General features: G+C 39.8%; 1 protein-coding gene across 1 annotated transcript in view; it reads left to right on the top strand.

Moving 5' to 3' along the window:
• The window catches only part of DNAH10 (dynein axonemal heavy chain 10), a 49,367-nt gene that overhangs the window by 12,963 nt on the left and 13,210 nt on the right, over positions 1 to 23,194 (top strand). Inside the window, exons 21-58 of the mRNA XM_058037160.1 lie at positions 75 to 177; positions 410 to 588; positions 1,171 to 1,382; positions 1,680 to 1,836; positions 2,267 to 2,500; positions 2,602 to 2,724; positions 3,487 to 3,720; positions 4,223 to 4,446; positions 4,935 to 5,204; positions 5,291 to 5,474; positions 5,749 to 5,883; positions 6,257 to 6,409; positions 6,980 to 7,168; positions 7,270 to 7,416; positions 7,968 to 8,159; positions 8,325 to 8,443; positions 8,603 to 8,761; positions 9,050 to 9,185; positions 9,296 to 9,418; positions 9,590 to 9,724; positions 10,027 to 10,240; positions 10,486 to 10,605; positions 11,516 to 11,661; positions 12,075 to 12,227; positions 12,515 to 12,775; positions 13,412 to 13,584; positions 13,926 to 14,019; positions 15,060 to 15,227; positions 15,518 to 15,706; positions 16,317 to 16,488; positions 17,334 to 17,537; positions 18,251 to 18,331; positions 18,759 to 18,956; positions 19,572 to 19,733; positions 20,276 to 20,450; positions 21,279 to 21,460; positions 21,664 to 21,800; positions 22,667 to 22,884. Of these exons, the coding sequence (XP_057893143.1) occupies positions 75 to 177; positions 410 to 588; positions 1,171 to 1,382; positions 1,680 to 1,836; positions 2,267 to 2,500; positions 2,602 to 2,724; positions 3,487 to 3,720; positions 4,223 to 4,446; positions 4,935 to 5,204; positions 5,291 to 5,474; positions 5,749 to 5,883; positions 6,257 to 6,409; positions 6,980 to 7,168; positions 7,270 to 7,416; positions 7,968 to 8,159; positions 8,325 to 8,443; positions 8,603 to 8,761; positions 9,050 to 9,185; positions 9,296 to 9,418; positions 9,590 to 9,724; positions 10,027 to 10,240; positions 10,486 to 10,605; positions 11,516 to 11,661; positions 12,075 to 12,227; positions 12,515 to 12,775; positions 13,412 to 13,584; positions 13,926 to 14,019; positions 15,060 to 15,227; positions 15,518 to 15,706; positions 16,317 to 16,488; positions 17,334 to 17,537; positions 18,251 to 18,331; positions 18,759 to 18,956; positions 19,572 to 19,733; positions 20,276 to 20,450; positions 21,279 to 21,460; positions 21,664 to 21,800; positions 22,667 to 22,884 (6,455 nt within the window). The remainder of the gene's footprint in view (positions 1 to 74; positions 178 to 409; positions 589 to 1,170; positions 1,383 to 1,679; positions 1,837 to 2,266; positions 2,501 to 2,601; positions 2,725 to 3,486; positions 3,721 to 4,222; positions 4,447 to 4,934; positions 5,205 to 5,290; positions 5,475 to 5,748; positions 5,884 to 6,256; positions 6,410 to 6,979; positions 7,169 to 7,269; positions 7,417 to 7,967; positions 8,160 to 8,324; positions 8,444 to 8,602; positions 8,762 to 9,049; positions 9,186 to 9,295; positions 9,419 to 9,589; positions 9,725 to 10,026; positions 10,241 to 10,485; positions 10,606 to 11,515; positions 11,662 to 12,074; positions 12,228 to 12,514; positions 12,776 to 13,411; positions 13,585 to 13,925; positions 14,020 to 15,059; positions 15,228 to 15,517; positions 15,707 to 16,316; positions 16,489 to 17,333; positions 17,538 to 18,250; positions 18,332 to 18,758; positions 18,957 to 19,571; positions 19,734 to 20,275; positions 20,451 to 21,278; positions 21,461 to 21,663; positions 21,801 to 22,666; positions 22,885 to 23,194) is intronic.

Below are 23,194 nucleotides of genomic sequence, written 5' to 3'. Positions count from 1 at the left end.
ACTTGTAGTTAGTATAGAAAACAATTAGAAATGGAAACTGTTTAATAGAACTGTTTAAATTATGTTCTTTTTAGGCGACAGAGCAACAAATTGCAGACTACAGCAAAGAGACAGAAGACTTTTTGCAGAAACTCTTGAGTGAGGGGCCTGGTGTTGTTGGAGATGATCTTGATAAAGGTAGATGGACTAATGTGTGTGAAGTGATGTTTTGAAAATATTAGTCTTCAGACAATTCAAACTTTATGTAAAACAAGAAAATTATGCTTTCCTTATTAATATACAAATTCATCAGTTGGGAAAGTGAACATTTTTAGTACTGGAACATTCACAGACTATATGCAAATTCTGTCTTATTTCCCATGACGATCCCTGTGATGATTTATCTGTAAAATTCCCTCTCCTTTCCCAGGACTAGAACTCATGGCTCAGTTTGAAAAAGAATTAGCGAAATTGGAAGAAAGGCAGCGGCAGCTGGGCAGTGCTGAGAAACTTCTGGGCATGGCAGGAACAGCGTACCCAGACTTATTAAAAGCACAGCAAGATGCAAAAGCTATGAAGCAGGTCTATGACATTTATGCAGAACAAAAAGTGAGTGTCACACTGAGTCTGCAGGCACACATCCGTGTTCGTGCACAGACACACAGCAAAGATGGGGACTAAAGAAGAGGCTGCATTTCCCCCTGGTTACTGTCAACTCTGAAGCCTTTGCATGAAATAATCTATGCCCTGTGAAATAATTTTAATATCATTAATGCAGCACTATCAGTGTCTCCTTGGTGGACCAAACACATCCTCTCATCAGATGGGAACAGACTTTCCCCAGCCTCTAATAACTGTTGGATGGCATTTTACTGCACATGGTTCCTGATCAGTTCAGTGAAACTACTTTGGGATATAGGATGTGTACAGGTGACAGTGGGTATCTCAGGCTTTAACTATTTTTTAAGAAGTTTTATTTTTCCAAAATTTAAATGCCTTGTAAAGTGTGGTGCTCTTCTCCATATTCCCTTTTTACTATTTGTTATGCAAGTGATTGTGTTTGGCTATGAATCTGTCCTGGACATGAACTTGTCTCTCCCTAAGTTTGTAAAATGTTAATATAATTACGTTTTGGGGGTCAAAACTAAAAGGAATATGTTTTTTTCCCCTTCTTAATGTCCTTGTTTGCAGGCAGCTAAAGAGAAGTGGTCTAAGACACTCTGGATAAACCTCAATGTCAAGGTTCTTCAGGATGGAACCGAAGGATTTCTGAAAGCTGTTCGGAAGCTGCCCAGACAAGTGCGTGGTATGCCAATATGTAAGCAACTGGATAAAAGCTTGAAGTCTTTTCTAAACTCCATTCCTTTGTTGCTTGATTTGAAAAATGAAGCTTTAAGAGAAAGGTTTGTTTTGATTTATTTACATCACCATATATAGAAGTATTTGATGAGTTTTGTTAGAACTTTCAGTTACCATTACTGGGGTCATAGCATGTCCTGGAGCTTGGAAATTTATTTCTGCCTAATGAACTTGTGTAATAACGTGAAAGGTGCTGCAATGACTGGGATAATTTATTTATTCAGACTAGTAGTTCCTATTTAAACAGCAGAATCCTAAACATAAGTTGATTATTATATGTTACAGTTGTTTTTGTTTTTTACTGTATTATGGTGTTGAACTGATGTGTCAATTTAAAACAGGCATTGGGAAGACCTTATGGAGAAAACAGGAACAAGATTTGAAATGAAAACAGAAACATTCACTTTGGAAAATATGTTTGCCATGGAACTTCACAAATACGCCGTGGTTATCAGTGATATAGTTGGAACTGCTATTAAAGAACTTAGCATTGAGAAGGTAATGTACTGAATTATAGAATCAATGTAAAGCTAAGAAGACAAGGATGACAACAATCAGTGTCATTTAAGATTTTTAGAATAGCATAACTGCAAGTTTGGCCATCTTCAGGGAGCTGCCATGAGCTACACGAGCTGGGATTTACAGCTCTGTTAATGAGCTCCTACTGGCACTGGATCCTTGCAGAACTGGGTTTGGCAGCAGCATATTGGATTTCTATGATTATACTAAGAAAGTTTGTCCTATGAAAATGGATCTGAAGAAGGATCAACTCTCTTGCTATCATTCTTTGAAATAGATTGCTTCTTTGTAAACCAGAGTTAGAAAATCTGCAAAAAATTTAGCTGAATTAGCTGTTTCATTTTTTGCTAAGATTATAGGCCTCCAGTTTTGAAGACTGAAATATACATTTTTTTATGTTCACATGCAGGGACTGAAGGAAATAATAGAAACGTGGGAAAATATGAAATTCCCTGTAGAAGTGTACACCAAAGGCACAGAGACACGAGGCTTTATTCTGGGATCTGTAGAGGAAATTTTAGAGACTCTTGATGACAACAATGTCAATCTTCAGAGTGTTTTGGGCAGTCGCTTTGTGGGTCCTTTTCTTTCAACCGCTCAAAAATGGGAAAAAACTCTGTCATTGATTAGTGAAGTAAGCGAGGTAGGAGGAAAGTGCTGGACTAAATAATTAATGTTTATTATTTATAATCCAGATTTTCCATTGTATTTCTGTTTCCTCTGATGGTAGCATTTGATTTGTAGATCTGGATATCAGTTCAGAGAAAATGGATGTACCTGGAGAGCATTTTTGTTGCTCCAGATATCAGAGCACAGCTTCCGGAGGAAGTCAAAATATTTGACCGTGTAGACCAAATGTTTAAACAGGCAAGTAACTGACTTGTGATCAGCATATTTAGTGCATTTTGCTTCCAGTTCCATAGTTACTTATAGTCTTTTGTGACATGTGTAATACTGAGAATGATGTGCTATAATTAATTGAATATGAGATTAGGGAACCCAGGAATTTTCTGGTTTACTTCACATCTGTTATAACCAGCAGACTTCTCCTGATTTAGCTGAGATGGGCAGATGTGAGGTCCTTGGCTGACAGCATGGAGTAGGCAGAATCTCCTTTTCTTTCATTGTTTACAACTTTTTACTTTTATCTTGGTAAGAAGAAGCTTAGATGTGTTCCTATTGATTGAGGACCTATGTAGATGCTAAAAAGGCTTTCCTGCTTCATGCCACTGTTCCCATACTGAACACGTATTCCTGGTATGAAAATGGCTTACTTACTTTCCTATGTGCAAAATTGAGAGAGTTCTGGGATTTTGAAATATGATGTTTGATCTGTCCTTGAAGTACCATTGTACAGAAGCAGAGTCAGGTATGTGCTTAAGCTGGCCGGATTGGGGATACAGGCTTGTTGGGCTTACACTTGCTTTTATAGTTCTGTCTCCATAAACACACTACCTTCATGTTTTCATACAGCACTGCAGCACCACAAAACCATTTCAAAACCTTTGATTCACTTCTACAAGGACCTGTACTGCTTGTGCTGTTTGCATACTTTGTCATTAATGAAATATAATTTATATAACCTATTGCTGTTCAACATTTTCTAAACTCCCCTTTCTCCCTGTATAGATAATGGAAGAAACTGTAAAAGACCCGATAATAAAAAATTGCTGTGAAGTCCCAAATCGTCTATCAGACCTCCACCGTATAAACGATGTGCTGGAGAAATGCCAGAAAAGCTTGAATGAATATTTGGATTCCAAGAGAAATGCTTTCCCCAGATTTTTCTTTATATCTGATGACGAGTTGCTCAGTATCCTTGGCAGCAGCAGTGCACTCTGTGTCCAGGAACACATGATAAAGGTACAATGTCTGGTTTTCCACAGTGCCTTGTGCTTTTAAGTGCTTTGAAAAGTTTAACAGACTGTACTGTACATACTCATAAGTATGCATGAACATTTTTTGCATACAAAGAGAATTCTGGCAGCATCTTGAAGAAGATTCTGAATAACCAGATCAGATCTGATGCACAGTCTCTGCTGCCTCTCACACTGCTTGGTAGCAATTATGGTAGAGGAACATTCAAGATACACCAGAATGATCTATCATTAAAGAACTTTATGCACAGATTGTAGCTCCTTCTAGCTCTTATTTTCTAGGGGGGAAAAAAATCAATGTAATTTGGGCCTGATTATTTGCTTGATATTCTGCAGTTCTGCTGCTGGGCTATACATCAGCATTTATGTTTGATTACTTGGGAGTCAGATCCATTTCTCTGGAGGAGAGCTGGGGTTGCATATGTTTACATTTGGAGGCTTTGTTTCTAAAATGCCTGTGAATTTCTTTGTTGGTGCATTTCATTCAGATGTTTGATAATGTAGCCTCGCTGAGGTTCAAGGACGGTGACAATGATGAGAAGATTGCCACAGCCATGATCTCAGCAGAGGGGGAGGTGATGGAGTTCAGGCAGGATGTCCATGCTGTGGGCAGAGTGGAGAACTGGATGACAGTAGTGCTGGAGGAAATGAGACGGAGCAACCGGCGCCTCACCAAGGAAGCCATTTTCCGATATTGTGAAGACAGAAGCAGGTGAAACAATCAGTGTCAAGGAACACATAAATAGCTGATGTGTTAATGATATGGAAAAGTTACGGCATAATTTTACAATTCCTGCACATTTTAGTCTGTGTATCTTTATGTGGAGGGATATGAATACATTCACATGCACTATTTTAACCAACCATGTAGAATGCATAATCTCTCATATCTATTTTCCGAAATCTTGAGTTTTATTTTTGGTGTTGTGTGTTCAGTAAGTTTTTCTCACAATGGAAATAAAATTTCCACTTGGAAATTTTATACCTGGAACAAACAGCTTTTCTATCAGAATATTTCCTAGGCTTTTGAAATCCCCCAGCATACCTTGATAGAACTCTGAAAAGTTTGGCTTGTGTTGTAGCTGCTGCAGGAACAGGAGAAACCTCTTTTTTGTTGTTGTGGTTTTCTTTTTTCTTTTGTCATCAGTTACTTAAAATAAATAGTAACTCAGCCTCCCTCGCTGTATGTGTTTTCCATAGAGTTGATTGGATGTTACTCTTCCAAGGCATGATGGTGCTTGCTGCTAATCAAGTGTGGTGGACTTGGGAGGTAGAGGATGTCTTTCGGAAAGTGAAAATGGGAGAAAAGCAGGCAATGAAAATTTATGCTAAAAAAATGCACAAGCAAATCGATGACCTGGTTACCCGCATTATGACGCCCTTGAGCAAAAACGACAGGAAAAAATACAACACTGTTCTCATCATCGACGTGCACGCCAGAGACATCATCGACGTATTCGTCAGAGACAGGTAAGCACCACCTCCAACTCCTGAGCAAACACCAAACCTAGGGGTCGTGCTGCCATCCTCTTGGCTGACGTGAGCTCTGTGTGCAGCATCCTGCAGGCTCAGGAGTTCGAGTGGGAGAGCCAGCTGCGCTTTTACTGGGTGCGCGAGCCGGACGAGCTGATGGTGCGGCAGTGCACCGGCGTCTTCTCCTACGGCTACGAGTACATGGGGCTCAACGGGCGGCTCGTCATCACCCCGCTCACCGACCGCATCTACCTCACCCTCACACAGGTGCACCCTCAGGGACATTGTGCTAGCAAGCCCCTGTTATACTTAGGCACATCCTGTTTTATTGCCTCTTCCTGCTGTCTCCCACTGTGAACGCCAAGATGTTTGAAATCAGTTGTGATATCCTTCTCATCTCATTGCTGCAAAGACAATGTAGAAGGCGTTCACAAAGATTGAAGTTTTTTGTACCCAAGGATTCATATGTGGTTTTGTTACCAATCTAATCTAACGTAAATCTAATTCAAGCTGTGCTTTGCTTTTTGGTTTGTCTTCAAAGGCTCTATCAATGTTTTTGGGAGGAGCACCAGCAGGGCCAGCAGGTACAGGGAAGACAGAAACAACCAAGGATCTGGCCAAAGCACTGGGCTTGCTGTGCATAGTGACAAACTGTGGAGAAGGCATGGACTACAAAGTAAGAGTTAAAGATCTGTGTTCTCTGAAAAAATGTCAATTTCTGCTCTTCATCAGTGCCCAGGATCAAGACATACTCTGAACTTCTACATAAGTATCTCCATTAGCAATACCATGCTGTTTGATAATTAAATTTAATAAAAGGTGTCAATTTGGAATAAATTTCTGAAGGAATTTCAGGCCCTTTCAAGCAGGGGAGCAATTACTGTATGTTTTGTGTTTAAGTGTATGATAGACAATCTGCACTTGGCAAGTAATTATTGCAAGACCAGAGGTTTATCCATCATTAAGTATTTTAGTGTGTTCCAAAGTTTTTTGATGCTGAATGTTTTATATAGTCACTGCTGAGAAGTTTTTCTTGTTGCTCCTTTTAGGCAATGGGTAAAATTTTCTCAGGCCTTGCCCAGTCTGGTGCATGGGGATGCTTTGATGAATTCAATCGCATCGATGCTTCCGTGCTTTCAGTCATTTCTTCCCAGATTCAGACAATCCGAAATGCTTTAATGAATGGGTGGAAAAGATTTCAGGTAAACATTAAAAAAGAGAAGTAATTGTGGAAGGCTAATCTTGGTTTTCAGGGCAAGATACAGGGTTAGACCCCATCATTAGATCAAAGGACTGCTGCTTCTGTATTTCGTTTGTGCTGAACATTTCAAACTCCAGAGTATGTACTTTTGGTTTGAAAGATGTTAAATCCTTGCTGATTGCCTAATCCTTTGCTAGGTTTTTCCTTTGTGAAGTGAGATAAAAGTGATCTTAATAGGATAATAGCAAGTAAATGGGGTGATAGTCTAGTAGTAATGAGGAACAGCAGTAATTTAACTTGATGTGGATTGTGAGGCTTTATTTTCTGAGGCTTTATTTACTGATGCTTACTGGAATTAAAAAACCTCAGACTGAAAATTTGAGGCTTGTGAAATATCTTAAAGAAGGTGCATTAATCCCATTGTTTGTATTACGATGACTTTCTAAAGCTAAATATTTTAGCACATTGTCCTAAGTGGGTGCCCCAGTATTATTGGTTTTCTCTTTGAGCAAATAGTATTTTTTTTTTAGTTCCTAATTCACATTCTTCTAATGTTTTCTTATGCCTTTAGTTTGAAGGACAGGAGATTTCCCTTGATAGCCGTATTGGCATTTTCATTACAATGAACCCTGGTTATGCTGGCCGGACTGAGCTCCCTGAGTCTGTAAAAGCTCTGTTCAGGCCTGTGGTTGTGATTGTACCAGATCTTCAGCAGATCTGTGAAATAATGCTGTTTTCTGAAGGCTTCCTTACAGCAAAGGTAAGATGATTCTGTTGTTACCCATACCCATGTACCCACCCGTGTTTGCATGGCCAGTAGCAATGTCCACATTTGTGATCAATAATTTAAATCTCAAACAGGTCCTTGCCAAAAAGATGACAGTGCTGTACAAGTTGGCAAGGGAACAGCTTTCTAAACAACATCACTATGATTTTGGACTGCGGGCCCTTAAGTCAGTGTTGGTAATGGCTGGAGAATTGAAAAGAGGATCAGCAGACCTCGATGAGGTAGATTTGCTGCTTAGTTACCCTGGGCATATAATCTTTTTTTCATTAGAAAGGTAATGTGTTTCCCCATCTGATGTAGTTTGTCTGGTTTGGAAATAAGACCATTGGTGTTATTTGTCTTATTCTTTCCCTTTGTTCTTATTGAGTTTTGTTGTGCTTTCTGCCATTTCTGCTTTCTCCAGTCAAAGTAGGCAAATCTATGGAAAATGAGATATTTTCCTGCTTATTAAGTCCAGGATGCAAATAGCCAGATGAGTATCTCTGGATGACTAGCAAAAACTGGTTTTTGAACAGTGAGTGCTCCAGCTTGGGGAAGCTGTGGTGTTTGATTAACATGGTAGAAAAAGGCAGTGTATTATTCTTAGTTATTGATACACTTAATCCACATAAAATAACCTCTGTGGTTTCCACTAGGAACTGATGACAAAAAAACAATCTAAAAGCTGCACTGAAATAATTGAACAATAGTTTTTAAAGATTTAAAGTTTTGAAGTACCTCATTTTAGCTAACAAATATTTGTTAAAGATTGATTTTGCTATGTTTTGTCTAGGATGTGGTGCTAATGAGAGCTCTGCGAGATATGAATCTTCCTAAATTTGTGTTTGAAGATGTACCTCTGTTCCTTGGCCTGATCTCTGACCTCTTTCCTGGCCTGGATTGCCCTCGAGTCCGCTACCCTGACCTTAATGATGCTGTAGAACAAGTGCTGGAAGAACGAGGTTATATTGTTCTACCAGACCAGGTATAAAAAATGTTAATTGCTTGAGGTTTTGTTGTAAATGTGAGGCTGCAGGTGCATTATTGCACCCTTGAATGGCTCCAGAAAAATTTGTCTGATATGGACCTGCTGCTAGCCTTAACCACAGAGGTATGACAGTAATGTACTGGATCAATGTTTATTTTTCAGGTGGATAAAGTAATTCAGATGTATGAGACAATGTTAACTCGTCACACTACAATGGTGGTTGGACCTACTGGAGGTGGCAAGACAGTTGTTATTAAAACCTTGTGCCAGGCCCAAAACAAGTGAGTGTAGAATGTAAACCAGGCTGTAAAATGGCACAGTCTGTATTAGTCAACCCTGTCCAGCCATGACAGGATCAACAGCTGCCCAGGGTATTTGTTTGGGTTAGCATGAGATGATAGTGTGACGTTGTACTGTTGCTTTTCTTGCTGTGTCTTTAGGCTGGGATTAGTGACAAAGCTTTACACACTGAACCCTAAAGCTATGAGTGTGATTGAGCTGTATGGGATCCTTGACCCTGTCTCACGAGACTGGACAGATGGAGTCCTGTCTAACATTTTTCGGGATATCAACAGACCCACTGAGAAGAAAGAGCGAAGGTAGGCAGCTAGAAATCATAATGATGGTTTTGAGATCCTGGGGTTTACATAAGTTTAAAAAAAAAATCGATATGGCACTATAAAAAAAAATGCTAAATAAATAGAAAGTGTCCAGGGCTCTTTCTGTCTCCTGTGAGTTCCTAGTCTCAGTGAAACGATGCAATTATAAAAAATGAATGGTAGACTTCAAAAACCTGACTGACAAAGGCACCATTGTTGACACTTTTGAATTCAGAAATATGTTAGGAAAATCAGAGATCAGTCAGTGCCCATGGCTCTTGTACACAGGTACATTCTCTTTGATGGAGATGTGGATGCTCTCTGGGTTGAAAACATGAATTCTGTCATGGATGACAACAAGTTACTGACCCTGGCAAACGGGGAGCGGATTAGGCTTCAGGCACACTGTGCTTTGTTGTTTGAGGTAAGAAATGACTGTACCATTTAATATACAGGAAGGGTTTGATACAGATGGTGCTTCAAGGCCTGAAAAGCAGTTAAAGTTTACCATTCTCTTGTGTGATTCTTTTATAGGTTGGGGACTTACAGTATGCATCTCCTGCCACAGTATCCCGTTGCGGAATGGTCTTTGTAGATCCTAAAAATCTGAGATATGAGCCCTACTGGCAGAAGTGGGTCAAAAAAAGAGAAAATGAGGTGGGAGTTTCTGCATTTGTTCAGAATACTTGTATTGAACAGTATAGACAGTCTTTGGTAGAATTGCTTCCTTCAAGAACAATCATATCTGGTCAGCCAGGTATTGATGGGAAGCTCTGCTGTCAATGTTTTTCTTTCCAGCTGAATTATTGTCTTTTTTGTGTTCCTTAGGAAGAGAAAGTGGAATTGGATAATCTCTTTCAGAAGTACGTGCCTTACCTTATTGATATGATTATAGAGGGAATTGTGAATGGCAAACAGGAACGAAAGCTGAAGACCATTATTCCTCAAACAGATTTAAATATGGTAAGAAACAGAGAATAAAGAATTGAACACATTTAACTAAAAAGAAAACAGAATGATGGAAAAAGTGCAACCTTCCCAAAGAAAGAACAGGAGGAGAGTGCTGAAATGCCAGTTTCCTACTGATGAGCACACAGAGACACCAAACCAATCAGCACATAACAATGCTCTTCTACTCAACTTAATACATACAGCAGTAGATCCATTTGTAAGAACAAAAGACCAGCAATCAGCTGAAAACATGTTAAGAGTTTTCATGCATCTAAAGGCCAATTTTCTTTACAGCTTTGTCCTTTTTCCAACAGATCGTGCAGTTGACTGTGATGCTGGATGTCCTACTTGTACAGCCTGAAAATCCTAATGTTCTGGAATGTTTTTTCTTGGAAGCTTTGTATTGCTCCTTAGGTGCTTCTCTTCTTGATGCTGGGAGAATTAAATTTGATGAAAACGTTAAACATATTTCCTGCATGAATGTTATTCACACTGAGGGTGTCCTGGCTAAGCCAGGGGAGCTGCCAGGTAGGATCTTGTCATAATTTAATCTGAATGCCATTCATTGTAATAGAAAAGTGATAGTTTTCATGAAGGTGCTAGAGTAGAGGAATTTTGGCTGATGACTTAATGAGTTAAATGACTTGTAAATAGAACAAAGTGTTGCCCAACTTGGTCTATAATCTTACCCTTCATTTTCATCTCAATCAGAATGTTTTCTTAGGAAATATTTCAGTGTCCTAAAAAACTTGCAGTTGCTTAATGGTTTGCAGGTCAGCTGCCAACTTTGTATGACTTCCATTTTGATGGATCTCAAAAAATGTGGGTACCTTGGATGCAACTTGTTCCTGAATATATTCATAATCCTGAAATGAAGTTTCTTGACATTCTAGGTGAGTATAAGATAAAATACAGCAATGATGTGCTTTTAATTCATGATGTGCCACCACTGAGTGCATGGCAACTTAACATGAGGCATCCCTTTTCTGTACTGAAGGTCATCTGCTCAGGTTCAGTTTTTGTGATGGCACAAATCAGTTTCTTTAAAGTTCTTTTCAAAGTCGTTTAGCAGTCATAAAGAGCATTGTGTAATGAAAAAGTGAGGAAAGGATAAAAGCAGTTTCAGTCAATGAAGGTTCTTTAGGAGCTAATAATGCCTTTTAAAAGCTGGAATAGCAGAAGATTCACAGTTTGCTATACCAGAAATTCTAGAAAAACATCAACTTGTAGTTTGGGTATTCAGTAGATAAAAATTGCATTCTTAGGGCTGCTATTGGTTGTTACTTGAAGCATTGCCTAATGATGCTTTTCATAGTTAGAGACAAATTTAGGCACATTAATATACAGTGATACTCCAGCAAGCACAGGTTAACTTCACTGACACAAGAGATAAATTTGTAATCTCTGAAGTTGCTCCAAATGCAGGCAATTCACATAGAAAAAAATTCATCTCTGTAGAGTTCTGGGAAAATACTTATGATCCAAATAAATCCTGATTATATCCTTGAAATAGGGATTAAATGGAGCTTAACCAAACCATGGCCCTCTTATATGAAAGATAACTTCTTTTTTAGTTTATATATATATGGAAGAAAAGATCTCAATGACAAAGACTGAAAAGAGATGGTTAAGCAATAAAAATTTTCCTTCAGCATTGTTAGTGAATTGATAATTCATCTTATGTCTTTGTGCAACTGGATCTTAATACCTTGAGAGTGTGTTCCAGCACTGTTCTATAAATCTAAATCCCCCAGCTGTAGTGCATTTTCATTTAGGCAAGGATTGTGTTCTGCTCTTTTTCAGTGCCCACAGTGGATACCACCCGCACTGCTTGGTTACTGGGACAGATGGTCAAAGCGAAACGCCCCGTTGTTCTTGTAGGTGAATCGGGTACATCTAAGACAGCAACCACACAGAACTTCCTAAGCAATCTGGACAAGGACGTTAATGTATGTGTGAGGCATTTTGCCCTGTTTGTAAAGCTGCATTTCCATTCTTTGCCCTTGTGTAAAATTTGCATTGTGAAGCCTGAGTCTGTGGGTTGCAATATTGACTTGGGTAATGTGACTGCACACTCCAGACCCCAAGTGTGTGACTGATTTGAAAATCATTCAAGATCAAAGATGTTTTGTCCTCTTTTACCTTGTACAGGCTCAATTATATAAAGTAAAAATTTCTTGTCAAAGTGCTAATGATGGGCTTACTTTTCTTTGTCACATGTAATTCAAGTGAGTAGTGGACCTGAGCAGCCTTTCCTCTATGTCTGACAGCTAATATAAAACATATTTTTGAATGCTCCAGTAAAAATAAAAACCAACAAAACAGGTTAGAGTCCATTCTTATAATCTCCTCCTGTTTGCAGCTGGTGCTGGTAATTAACTTCTCTTCTCGTACAACATCCCTGGACATCCAGAGAAACCTGGAGACAAATGTAGAAAAACGAACTAAAGACACTTTTGGCCCTCCCATGGGAAAACGTCTCCTTGTGTTCATGGATGATATGAATATGCCAAAGGTAAGATGTCAATATTTTTTCCAGGTAGTATAGAAACATTTGGGGTTGTACTGACATGGTGCCTGCAATCACAAATGCAGTGTGCATTTAGTTTATCTCAGAGAAGAGGCACTTTTCTTAGAGGACACATTAGGAGTGTTCACAATCAGTGCCAGAGCTTTACAAAGTGTCCCTTGGTCCCTGTAATGTTCTCCTGAGTATGGAAACCAGTATTCCCACAATAAAGCAGTAATTGGTGAGCTGTTGTACTGTGCTTTGATGTATCCTGACTCGTGTGTATGCTGCAGGTTGATGAGTATGGCACACAACAGCCCATTGCCCTGCTGAAGCTGCTGCTGGAGAAAGGTTTCATGTACGATCGTGGTAAAGAGATGAACATTAAATTTCTTCGAGACCTGGGTTTTGTTGCTGCCATGGGCAAAGCTGGAGGAGGTCGGAATGAAGTTGACCCTCGATTCATGTCACTCTTCAGTGTTTTTAACATCCCTTTTCCTTCTGAGCAATCACTGAATTTGATCTACTTGTCCATCCTGAAAGGCCACACTGCGGTAATTTCACTGTTTTTAAAGGACTGCTCAACAGGTGTATTATTTTTAAATAGACATTTATTTCTGTGTTGTTGCAAGATCTGAAATCTTTGTTACCTTTTTTTTTTGTACCTAGAACCTCACATGAACCTTTCTTTTCCTCTTCTTTCTCAATGGATTTTACATTGCTTGGATAAGTTCTTGTGTGATATGTAAACATTCAAGCCAGCATATAATTTATAAACCTGGGACTTTTCATTTGCTGAAATGTGTGAATGACTTGGTTACAGTTCCTTTAAGCAAATGCACAAAGATCTGAAAATTTTTTCCTGAATGAGTGTGAAAATATAATATAATGCAACAGACTGCATTGCTGGCAAGGTACCTGCAATATTAGATAAGAAAAGAGGAGTTTAATTATTCTGCCATAGAAATCTTGTAGGAATTCCAGTCACTGAGTTTGATGTTATCTTGAGCACTCAGAAGGTTCCAAAGTGAGGATGGAGCCTGCCCTAAACATTTAACTGCAGAATATTCATACTACAGAGAATTGTTGAACCAAACAGGTTTAAAAGCTGGAAAGCAGATCATGTTTAATATTGTTGAATTCTGTCTGGGCAGTCTCATGAAAACACCTCTTCTTTCTCATGTTTGCAGAACTTTAATGAGTCCATATCAGCCATTTCTGACAAGATTACTCAGTGTACTTTGGAACTTTATAAAATGATTGTTACTGACCTGCCGCCTACTCCTTCCAAATTCCATTACATTTTTAACCTGCGGGATCTCTCCAGGGTCTATAATGGACTTGTTCTTACAGATGCAGAAAGGTAAGAATGGAAAAATTGTCATTAGTGGTCCCACACCTATTTTCTTTTTGGCGAGTCTGAATGAAATTGAGGTCATTTGGTACAGGAAATCAGTCACATTTGGTCACTTTTCATTAAACCACAGTGAGAAATAGAACATCCTAAATTGTGACCTTACTCTCTATACCAAACACTGATGCATGATTCTCTCTTAAATAAGATACCAGAGGTAAAAATGCAAAAGAACTAAATCATAAAGAGTAAAAAGGTAAGTTCAGAATTTGGTCCTTGTTATTAACCATATGGCCTTAGGAATCATGTCAGCTCATTTGGTGCAGTCTGATATTTTGATGTTATTTCAGGTTTCACACAGCGACCCAGATGGTGAGAGTTTGGAGAAACGAGTGCCTGAGGGTTTTCCATGACAGGCTGATTAATGAGGCAGACAAAGAATTGGTGAGTAATTTCTTTCAGTTTTTTAGTAGTCACTGACTATTATTATGGCAATTAATTTGCAACAGCAACACTACCAAGCGTTGGGCTCGGGTCTTGCTGTCTGACTGCAGATTTGTGTAAGCAATATGTTGCTCATTAATTTAAAGCATGGCCCAGGGAAGATTTTTTCCTAAAACAATATGCAGACTAAGAAAGCAGATCTACTGAAGGAATGGAAAGTATCACTTGGTTTGCCTGTCCAGGAAAATTGATTAGCAGAAGTACAGGTGACAGAGTGTGAAAGAAGTACAGGAGAAAACTCAGGAAATCACTTCAAGTCAGTATTTTCCTTCAGGAAGGATTGTACCAGAATGTCACTGTACAATCAAGTACTAAAAATTATAAAAGCCAAATTATTACACAGTGAATTCAGTTCTGGCTGTTGTGCAAATTGGAAAATGCTTCAAATTATATCTTTAAACACAGAAGAGAACAATGTCAATTTTAAACCTCGAGATTTAGGAGAGAAATTGAGATAAAGTCTACTCATCTATAAGCAGCCTGCTTTGCTTTGGAAGTTGCTTAGATAAAAAGAGGTAGGCCAAGAAGGCTTCAGATTTTTCTAGTTAAAACTTTCTCCTCTAAAATACAAAGATACATCTCCAGCTCAATTTTCACAATGCAGAATATTAATGCAGACTTTGAAACTTTGTGAGAGATCTTTCTGATGAGACATCTATGAATGCTGAAAAGGGAAGTTTATTAATATACTGTTTACATCAATATATGAGAAGGTGTTTTATTTAACAGGCTTCTCCCTTTTTGTTTTGATGTCGTACAGTTGATTGGCTTGAACCATTCTTGAACTGCCTATTAGATAATTTTAATTAAACATAGAATACAGAAGGGGGCTGTAATCTTTGGATCTTCTAGTGACATAAATATCACCTTGAAATAAATCAGTGTTTGAGCAAGAATCTGAATTATCACCTTTCTAAGTATGACTGGATTCACAATGAGATGCTTTGTTGTGTTGCCTGACTCATTTTATGTCTGTGAAGGTACAAGGCCATATAAGATCCTTGGTTGAAGAGCATTTTGCCGATCACTTGGAGCACGTCATGAGGGATCCCATTCTTTTTGGAGATTTCAGAACAGCACTGAATGAGGCAGAACCTCGTTTTTATGAAGATATCCAAGATTATGAATTAGCAAAAGCTCTCTTTAAGGTAGAGTGCATCAGCTGGGAACTGTGCCTGAGGAACGGGCAGGAGCCTGCCTCAAACTACAGGAAATCTGTTCTCTTCTGTGTGCACACAGAACTTTATGTGCTTCAATGCCCATTTGGGATTTGCAGTGATGAAAACTGAGGTTCAGCTACAGAGTCAGCAGTGTTTTCCAATAGTTCATTTTCCCTGAGGAATGGGAAAGGAATAATGCTGCTGAATGAGCTATTTTCTTAATGTTATTAATTGTTTCATTGGTCTCCTAGTAACATTCTGTTTTCCTTTCTCTGAAGGAAATTTTGGATGACTACAACGAGTACCATATTAAAATGAATCTGGTTCTTTTTGATGATGCTCTAGAGCATTTAATCCGTATCCATCGCATCATCCGCATGGACCGCGGGCACGCCCTGCTCATCGGGGTGGGAGGCTCAGGAAAGCAGTCCCTGACCAAACTGGCTGCTCACACTGCTGGATGTGAGGTTAGTGACCCTGGGTCTTGGCTGGGAAAAGAGACAAGGAAAGTAGAACTGTGATTGGGATTAAACTGGGGATGGGAGTGAGTCAGTCAGTCAAGACAAGATCAGGCTGGCAGCTCTTCCCTGTGGAAAGAAACCCAGGTGAGGTGATTGCAGGAAGTCCAAGGTGATGCCTGTGTGTGATCTGGGCAGGAAGCTGTCAGTGCCTGAATCTGGGTTTTGGCACTGGGGAAGGAAAACAAGGATGGGTTTGGTGATGGGCAATTAATTGTCCCTAACTACTGCTGTTGATGCTTAAATGTGTTACAGCAGCACTCCAGTGCTGCTTGAGGAGCCCTGTTGTGATTGATACTGCATTATTTCAGAGGAAATGTTCCTCTCAGAGGCATTTTACTTAAAAAGTCTTGGAAGGTAAGAACAAAAAAGGAGCATGAACACAAAGCAATTTTGAAAATGCAATCCGCAGGGTTGTACAAATGTACAATTTTATTGATACTTAAACATTTACTGATGACTGGGGCCAAACCAACCCCCTTGAGTCTAAGTGGAATTCAGAGTTGCCATCATGTCTTGGGTCCATCTGTGTCTTCTCAGTGTATGTTGTCATCCTTAGGTATTTGAGATCATCTTGAGCCGAGGATATGGACAAAATAATTTCCGAGAGGATTTGAAAATTTTGTATGAGAAGTTGGGTATCTACGACAAGTCAGTGGTCTTCTTGTTCACTGATGGCCATGTGGCAGAAGAGAGTTTCCTGGAGCTCATCAACAACATGCTGACTTCAGGTGCCACTGGCAGCCTCTCTGCTTGTACCCTTGATACAACTATTACTGGTTTACCCTGTGTCCTCTGCTGCTTTCGTTGGTTACACTTTTCAGTACTACCTGAAATGATCTTGGCCTTAACAATGGCTTTCTGGAATCTTCTTACAGTCATTTTTGTGTCTGGAGAGGTTATAGGGTTCATTCATGCTGGTGATGATGCTGCAGGAGTCTCAGATTTCTTCCAAGACTGAGGGAAACTTCAGCTGCATTTGGCCACAAACCCACCTGTTGTCCAATTGGCTTTTGAATAGCATTCACCTGAACTGCAGCAACTGTTCATATGTATATTCATGTATATATGTCCTGAAATGTAGTTTGGTATCTTCTAGCAAATGAAGCAGCTGGAAATGAGCAGCAGCTGGCACTGTGTGACCGCCCTCTCTATAGAAGTTCCTCACAGTCTGATATGAGAACAGATGAGTTAATTGTATCCCTTGTCTTGTTCTAGTTTTCCCTGTCCCTGGTCTGTCATTAGGTTACTTTGCCACAAGATTGAGAGAACAAAAATGTGAGCTGATGGTTCACAGACATGAATGAAGATTTTCTTTGCAAAGTCCTGTGACATTTTGTATATATTGCTAAAGCCCAAACAAAAATGAATTAATTACTCCTCTAAATCCCAAGTATGACCTATTTTCTATGGGGAGGAGGAGAAGCATAGAGAGATGAATTGGTTCATTCAAAACTACTCAGAATCATTTTTGCAGAACTAGATTAAAATTGGTTTCTCATCTGCCCTATTCCCAGCCATATGGTTTCCTCTTACTGGTGGTTCTCACTAGCATTCTTCTGTCCTTATGTTACAGGAATGGTGCCAGCCCTTTATGCAGACGATGAAAAAGACACCATACTAACTCAGATTGGAGATGAAGCTGCTAAGGCTGGCATGGGCCCAGCTAAAGAGAGTATCTGGCAGTATTTTGTAAGCAAATGTGCAAGCAACCTTCACATTGTCCTGGGAATGTCCCCAGTTGGGGAGGACCTGAGAACGTGGTGCAGAAATTTCCCAGGTATCATCTGTACACACTGCATAGTCCCTTCCCTGTGAAACACAGATTTACAGGCAAGAGAAAAATCTCCTGTGGACACTGAGTCTGGCAGCTGAAACTAAGCAGAGCAGGTTTCATGATTAAGGGCTTGCATTGCATGTTTTTTTTTCCAGTTAATTACCACATATCAGTGAACAATATTGATTAGCATTTATCACATCAGTTCATTTTCCAGTTGAACAGCTAGAAATCAATTGGTCATCCTCACTGAACTGGAAATACACAGCCTTTGTCTGCAGCCTCTTTTCTGTAGCTTACAGCAGCAAGTGTGGTGTTAAATCATGAAACTAGGATGGTGGGAAGAGAAATCTTTTGTTCCAAAGCCTGGCAGATGCTGCAGGTGGCTGAAAGGAGTCCTGGGAAACAGGAGAGACTCGTGAAAGATGGGTCCAGGTGGGAATGCTAAACCAGGCCCTACAATACATTATTGCAGCTCTGCACTGTGTCCTGTAGAGCCTAAGGAATGGTACAGTGGGGTCAGCAGGACACAGGGGCAAAGCTCATCATTTACTGTCAAAATCAAAGTATGGATTTTGTGGTAAATTCTGTTTCTAAGAAAGAAACAAGACTAATTTGCAAATTTTTGCTGCAAATAAAGTTAGAGGATTGCCTATCTGATTAGGGCTTAGTTTTACAACAAAATTTTTCAAATAACACTGTCCTTTTATTTTAAGGTCTTGTCAACAACACTGGTATTGACTGGTTCTTGCCCTGGCCTGCCCAGGCCTTGTCTGCAGTTGCACAGTCCTTCCTGGGTATGTAACATGTCAGTATTTCAACCCATTAACCCTTGGCATAGCCTAAGAAATATATTCTTTACTTTGCAATTATTGTACTTTTCACAAGTTCATTTCCTATTGTGCTTGTTACCTTGAGTCTAAATGGGTAATGCAAAAGCCCAGTCAAAAAATGTCACTGCATTTAGAAATGTCACTGTATTAAGAAATGGTAGTTTCTTAATCAAATAGATTTGAAAATATTTGAATATTTAACACTTCAATCTATGATAACATTCAAGTTCCAAACTCTGCAGACAATGTTACTGACTACCAGGAGGTCCCTTTGGCCTTGCTTTTTGCCCCAGCAAACAGACTTGTGTTGTGGCTGGCTTAGATGTACGTTTGGTGTATTCTGAAAAAAAGCCACAAATCTTTGAATTTTTTTTTTTCCGCCCAATTTTAGCAAAAAACCCACGCATCCCACCAGAGAGCTTCCAGTCAGTGGTTGACCACATAGTCACGGTGCATGAATCTGTAGGGGATTTCAGCAAGAAATTTCTGGAGAAACTGAGACGTAGAAATCATGTCACACCAAAAAATTATCTTGATTTTCTCAATACCTATGCAAAATTGCTGGATGAGAAAAATGAGTTCATTTTAGGTAAGACTATGTAGATGTTTTCTCCTGTTTAATAAGTGATTTAAGTATTTTAAAAGCAAAATTTCTGGTGAGAATCCCACATATTATCCAGAATATGCAAAAACTCTGTTGTTAGTACTATCTCAAATGCTGTGCTGGCACACAGCTGTGGGGCTGTGTTTTGACATTGACCCAAAATCCTGGCCACACATGCATGTTCAGACTCTGTCAAACAATGGGCTCTCCTCAAATCCTTTTGTGAATGAACATGAGCCAGAATCTCCAAACCAGACACTCCTCTGCTTGGGGAAGAGTCATGCTAAAATCCAATACCAGCATGGCCTTGCTCAGGGTTTGACTTTGTTCCTCAAGCAGCAATTCTTATTCATACTTCAGTGGCACTAAAATATGTGAAGAGGGTAAAACACAAACAGTGGAATGTGGCAAATATGTTGTGGCACGGGGCCACTATGTCAGCTCAAGTGACTTTGACATCATTTTGGCTGGCAGGCTCAGGAAAAGAAAATCTCTCAGTGCACCTCTAAGGATATTTTCTCTTGGTGAGGTTGTCTGTTGCTGTGTGCTTGAACACAACCAATGAATCACTGACATTTCTCCCTTTTCTTTCCTACCTAGAACAATGTAAACGGCTGGATGGGGGCTTGGTTAAGCTGAAGGAAGCTGCTGTACAGCTGGCTGAGCTGAACGTGAAACTTGCTGAGCAAAAGGTTATACTAACAGAAAAAACAGCTGCTTGTGAGGCTTTGTTAAGAGACATTAAATTAAACACAGAAATAGGTGGGTAGTTTACAACTAGTGAAGTGTCCCATAGACTAAGCAGGGCTCACATCATCTGGGTTAGGCTGGGTGGGGAGACCCTTGAAGAGCTCCAGCTGCTTCTCAAGGTATCCCTCTTGTTCTGTGTGCTGCTCCCAGGCCATGCCAGAAGAGCAGGTCCCCTGCCTTGCCCAGATTGCCATCCTTGCTCCACATTTGGCCCACAATACTTTACACAGTGTTTGCCTGCCCCTGTCTACCCTTTCCAAGGTGTTGGGCATAATGTGGGAAAGGCAATAGCAAGAAAGGCAATTTCTGATTCAGGCATTTAGTATTAGGGGAAAATCAGAGGGAAATAAGGAGGAAAAGAGATTATGCATGCTGTTGTGTGGAACACTAACTGTTCCTAACCTGATGACATAGCTGGCAACACAAATGTTCTGACTTGATGGTAATTTGTGATTTTCAGCAAAGAGTAAATGTCTGTTAGTGTATTACTTAGTATATGTTCTGTATACAAACTTGAATGATTCATTTATGGTCCTGCCTTTTTCAATTACTAGCTGAGGAGAAGAAAAAAATGGGTGAAGAGAAAGCTATAGAGATACAGGAGCAGAATGCAATAATTGCTGTGGAGAAGGCAGAGGCTGAGGCAGCCCTGGAACAAATCAGGCCAATCATGGAAGCTGCCAAACGGGAGGTTGAGAAGCTTGACAAGGCTGAAGTTACTGAACTCAGGTGACTCATTTGTATGTACAGGAGCATAAACTCTTGGAAATACACTCTTGTTTGCTGGGTCTGAGCCTTAACCTCATCTTTCTCACCTGCCTGTGAAGGTCAGGACATCAGGTGCCTGGGTGCAGAGGTCACAACAGAATGCCCTGAGGCCTAGTCCATGCCTTTGCCTTAAGACACTTCTTCCAGGCCTTTGTTTGCTGTTTACCCCATCATTCTCTGGCCTGTGTCTGATGCACCAGAACCTGCTCTGGTTTTTGCCTGAACAATGGCAGTCCAAACCTGTTCATTCTTCCTCTTTTTTCCCTGTGTAAGTAGGAACACATAACAGTTGTTTTTCAGGGATACTTTCATAGAACAAAAATGTATTTCCCTGCCTAATTTACTCCTCCCTATGTTTTGATAATTCTTTACATCTTTTTTGTGAGGATTGATATAAAGGCACATCCAGTCTTTGGCTCTCCCTGAAATAGTTGTCCCCAGAATAGCAAAGGCTCTCCCTTCCCTGCCACACTTCAGTTTCCTTTCTCTCATAGATCTTTGGATTTTTCTCCATCTGCTTCACTGCCCTAGGAAAAAATAGCAAGGATCAGTGTTTTGAGCTTCCCACTCCTAAAATCCTTTAGTATTTCATGGATCAAATTGGTTCTTGAGTTTTTGATTAGTCAATAATTTATTGTCTGGCTTGGGTTATTTTTTTCACTGTTGTGTCTTGTCTTATGTACAAGCTCCTGTATTGCAGTGCCTCTCCTAACAGGCAGTACCCATGTCTGGCCTCATGTGCTTTGTCTCCTTTTTTCACTTCCACTGTCTCTTTCACCTGTTTTCCAGGTCCTTTGCAACACCCCCGAAGCAGGTGCAGGTTGTTCTGGACTGTATTCTTATAATGAGAGGTTACAAAGAACAAAACTGGAAGAATGCCAAAGCCATGATGGCTGACACAAACTTCCTGAAACTTCTGTTGACAACAGAATTTAGGGAAATTCCATGGAGCAATGTGAAAGCTATGAGAGGTGAATTCCTGTTCTGGGTATTGCAGTGAATATAGGATCTTGTTAATGGGAACAGCCAACAGAGTCTCTTTAATATTCTGACAAATGTTTCCTATTGTCTGTCACAGCATTGGCTGGTGCTGCTGATAGGAAAAGCTATTTCTTTGAGGGTTTGTTCACAGTTATTCAACTCACTTGCAATATTTTTGTGTTTGCCAATTTAGCTCTCTTAAAGAATCTTAATACTACCTGGGCTGAAATGGAAGTTATCAGCAGAGCAGGACTGGGAATGTTAAAGTTTGCTGAAGCAGTGGTGACCTACTGTGATGTAGTTAAAACAGTCAAGCCAAAGGAAGAAAAGGTAAAATGTGCTGGAATCAAACTCAGAGGAGGTCGAAACATGATCCTGATGGAAAAGATAATACTTGACCATTTCATAGACTGCCCACGTTTCCTGTTGAAGTGCTTAAAAAGTGGTGTTTAGGAGAGCTACTGTAGTAGCAGTGAGGCAGGTTGTCAGTCATAAATCACTGTATTTGTTGTGTCAGGATGCTGGGCCGTGGGTTGCCATCCATGCCAGTGCTTGAGGGATGAGGGAGGAACATGTTCAGTTGGAATTTTGTAATCTAATGTGCTTAGAAAAACACAGTTTAGAGCTGTTAACTAAAAACAAACTTTAAAACCCATGGCATTTGGGCAGAACAGAGGTCAGTAGTACACTAAATCCATGTTCCTTAAGCACAGACCTTTGATTAGCTTTTTCTAAGATGACTGGAAATTCAACTGTCTTACCAAAGGAAATGTAATGTCCCACAGATGACACTGGAAAATCTTGTCAAGAAAAGGTTCTTTTATACAACTGACTACAGAGCAAGTATATTCACTAGATGATGTGTCTGACTATTTTTGGAGCCTTAATATTGTTATTATTAAGCAGACAAACCTCCCCTTTTGTCAGGAGGTCCTGCTGACCTCCAGTGGTTTAATACTCCTTGTGGGTACAAAACTGGGAGATTTTTCTGCTTTGGAATTGCAGTGTCAGACCATGATGTGTGTTTGGGATAGGGAGAGGAGAGTGACAGTGTCAGTTATTTTGGCTTACACTGTTTATTACCAGAACACTTTGAAAGATATAACACAACCAAAAGAAATGTAAGAACTTACTGCTTCTCTCTAAAATCCTCCTGTCCTCTGACACTCTTATGTTTCCTTCCAAATGTACTCTAGGTGGCCAGGCTGGAACGGAACTACGAATTAAGTAAGCGGGAACTGGAAAGGATACAGGCAGAGCTGGCTGCCATTCAGGAGGAGCTTAAAGCTTTGGGGGAAAAATTAGACCAGACATTAAAAGAAAACCAAAAGTTACAAGAAGAAGCAGAGATAATGCAGAGAAGATTAGATGCTGCTGACAAGCTCATTGCTGGCTTGAAATCTGAGAATGAGAGGTAAATCTAGATCCAAAGAGGATAATTTTTGACATCAGAGGTTCATGTGTCAGGGATAAAATCTTCAGGTGGAGACATTTTTGAAAATATTGCTTTCTATGCTGTTTGTTTCTGAGAAGGGCTATTATCTGTTCTGAACTAATATCCATTAGCTCTTGGAAAATAACTGAGATTAATGGATGAAAGTTCAGATCAACTCAGTGTCTGTGGCCCCCATAATAGCAAGAGAAAACTGATTCTAAATTTGGGGGTCTGTCTCAACCTGTATCGAAGTAGCAGGAAATCCTGCACATAAACCTCATCTCCCTGG

This window comes from Melospiza georgiana, chromosome 18, assembly GCF_028018845.1.
Source record: "Melospiza georgiana isolate bMelGeo1 chromosome 18, bMelGeo1.pri, whole genome shotgun sequence".
In the NCBI taxonomy this organism is placed as follows: Eukaryota; Metazoa; Chordata; class Aves; order Passeriformes; family Passerellidae; genus Melospiza; species Melospiza georgiana.
This window is presented reverse-complemented; position numbering and strand designations above follow the sequence as displayed.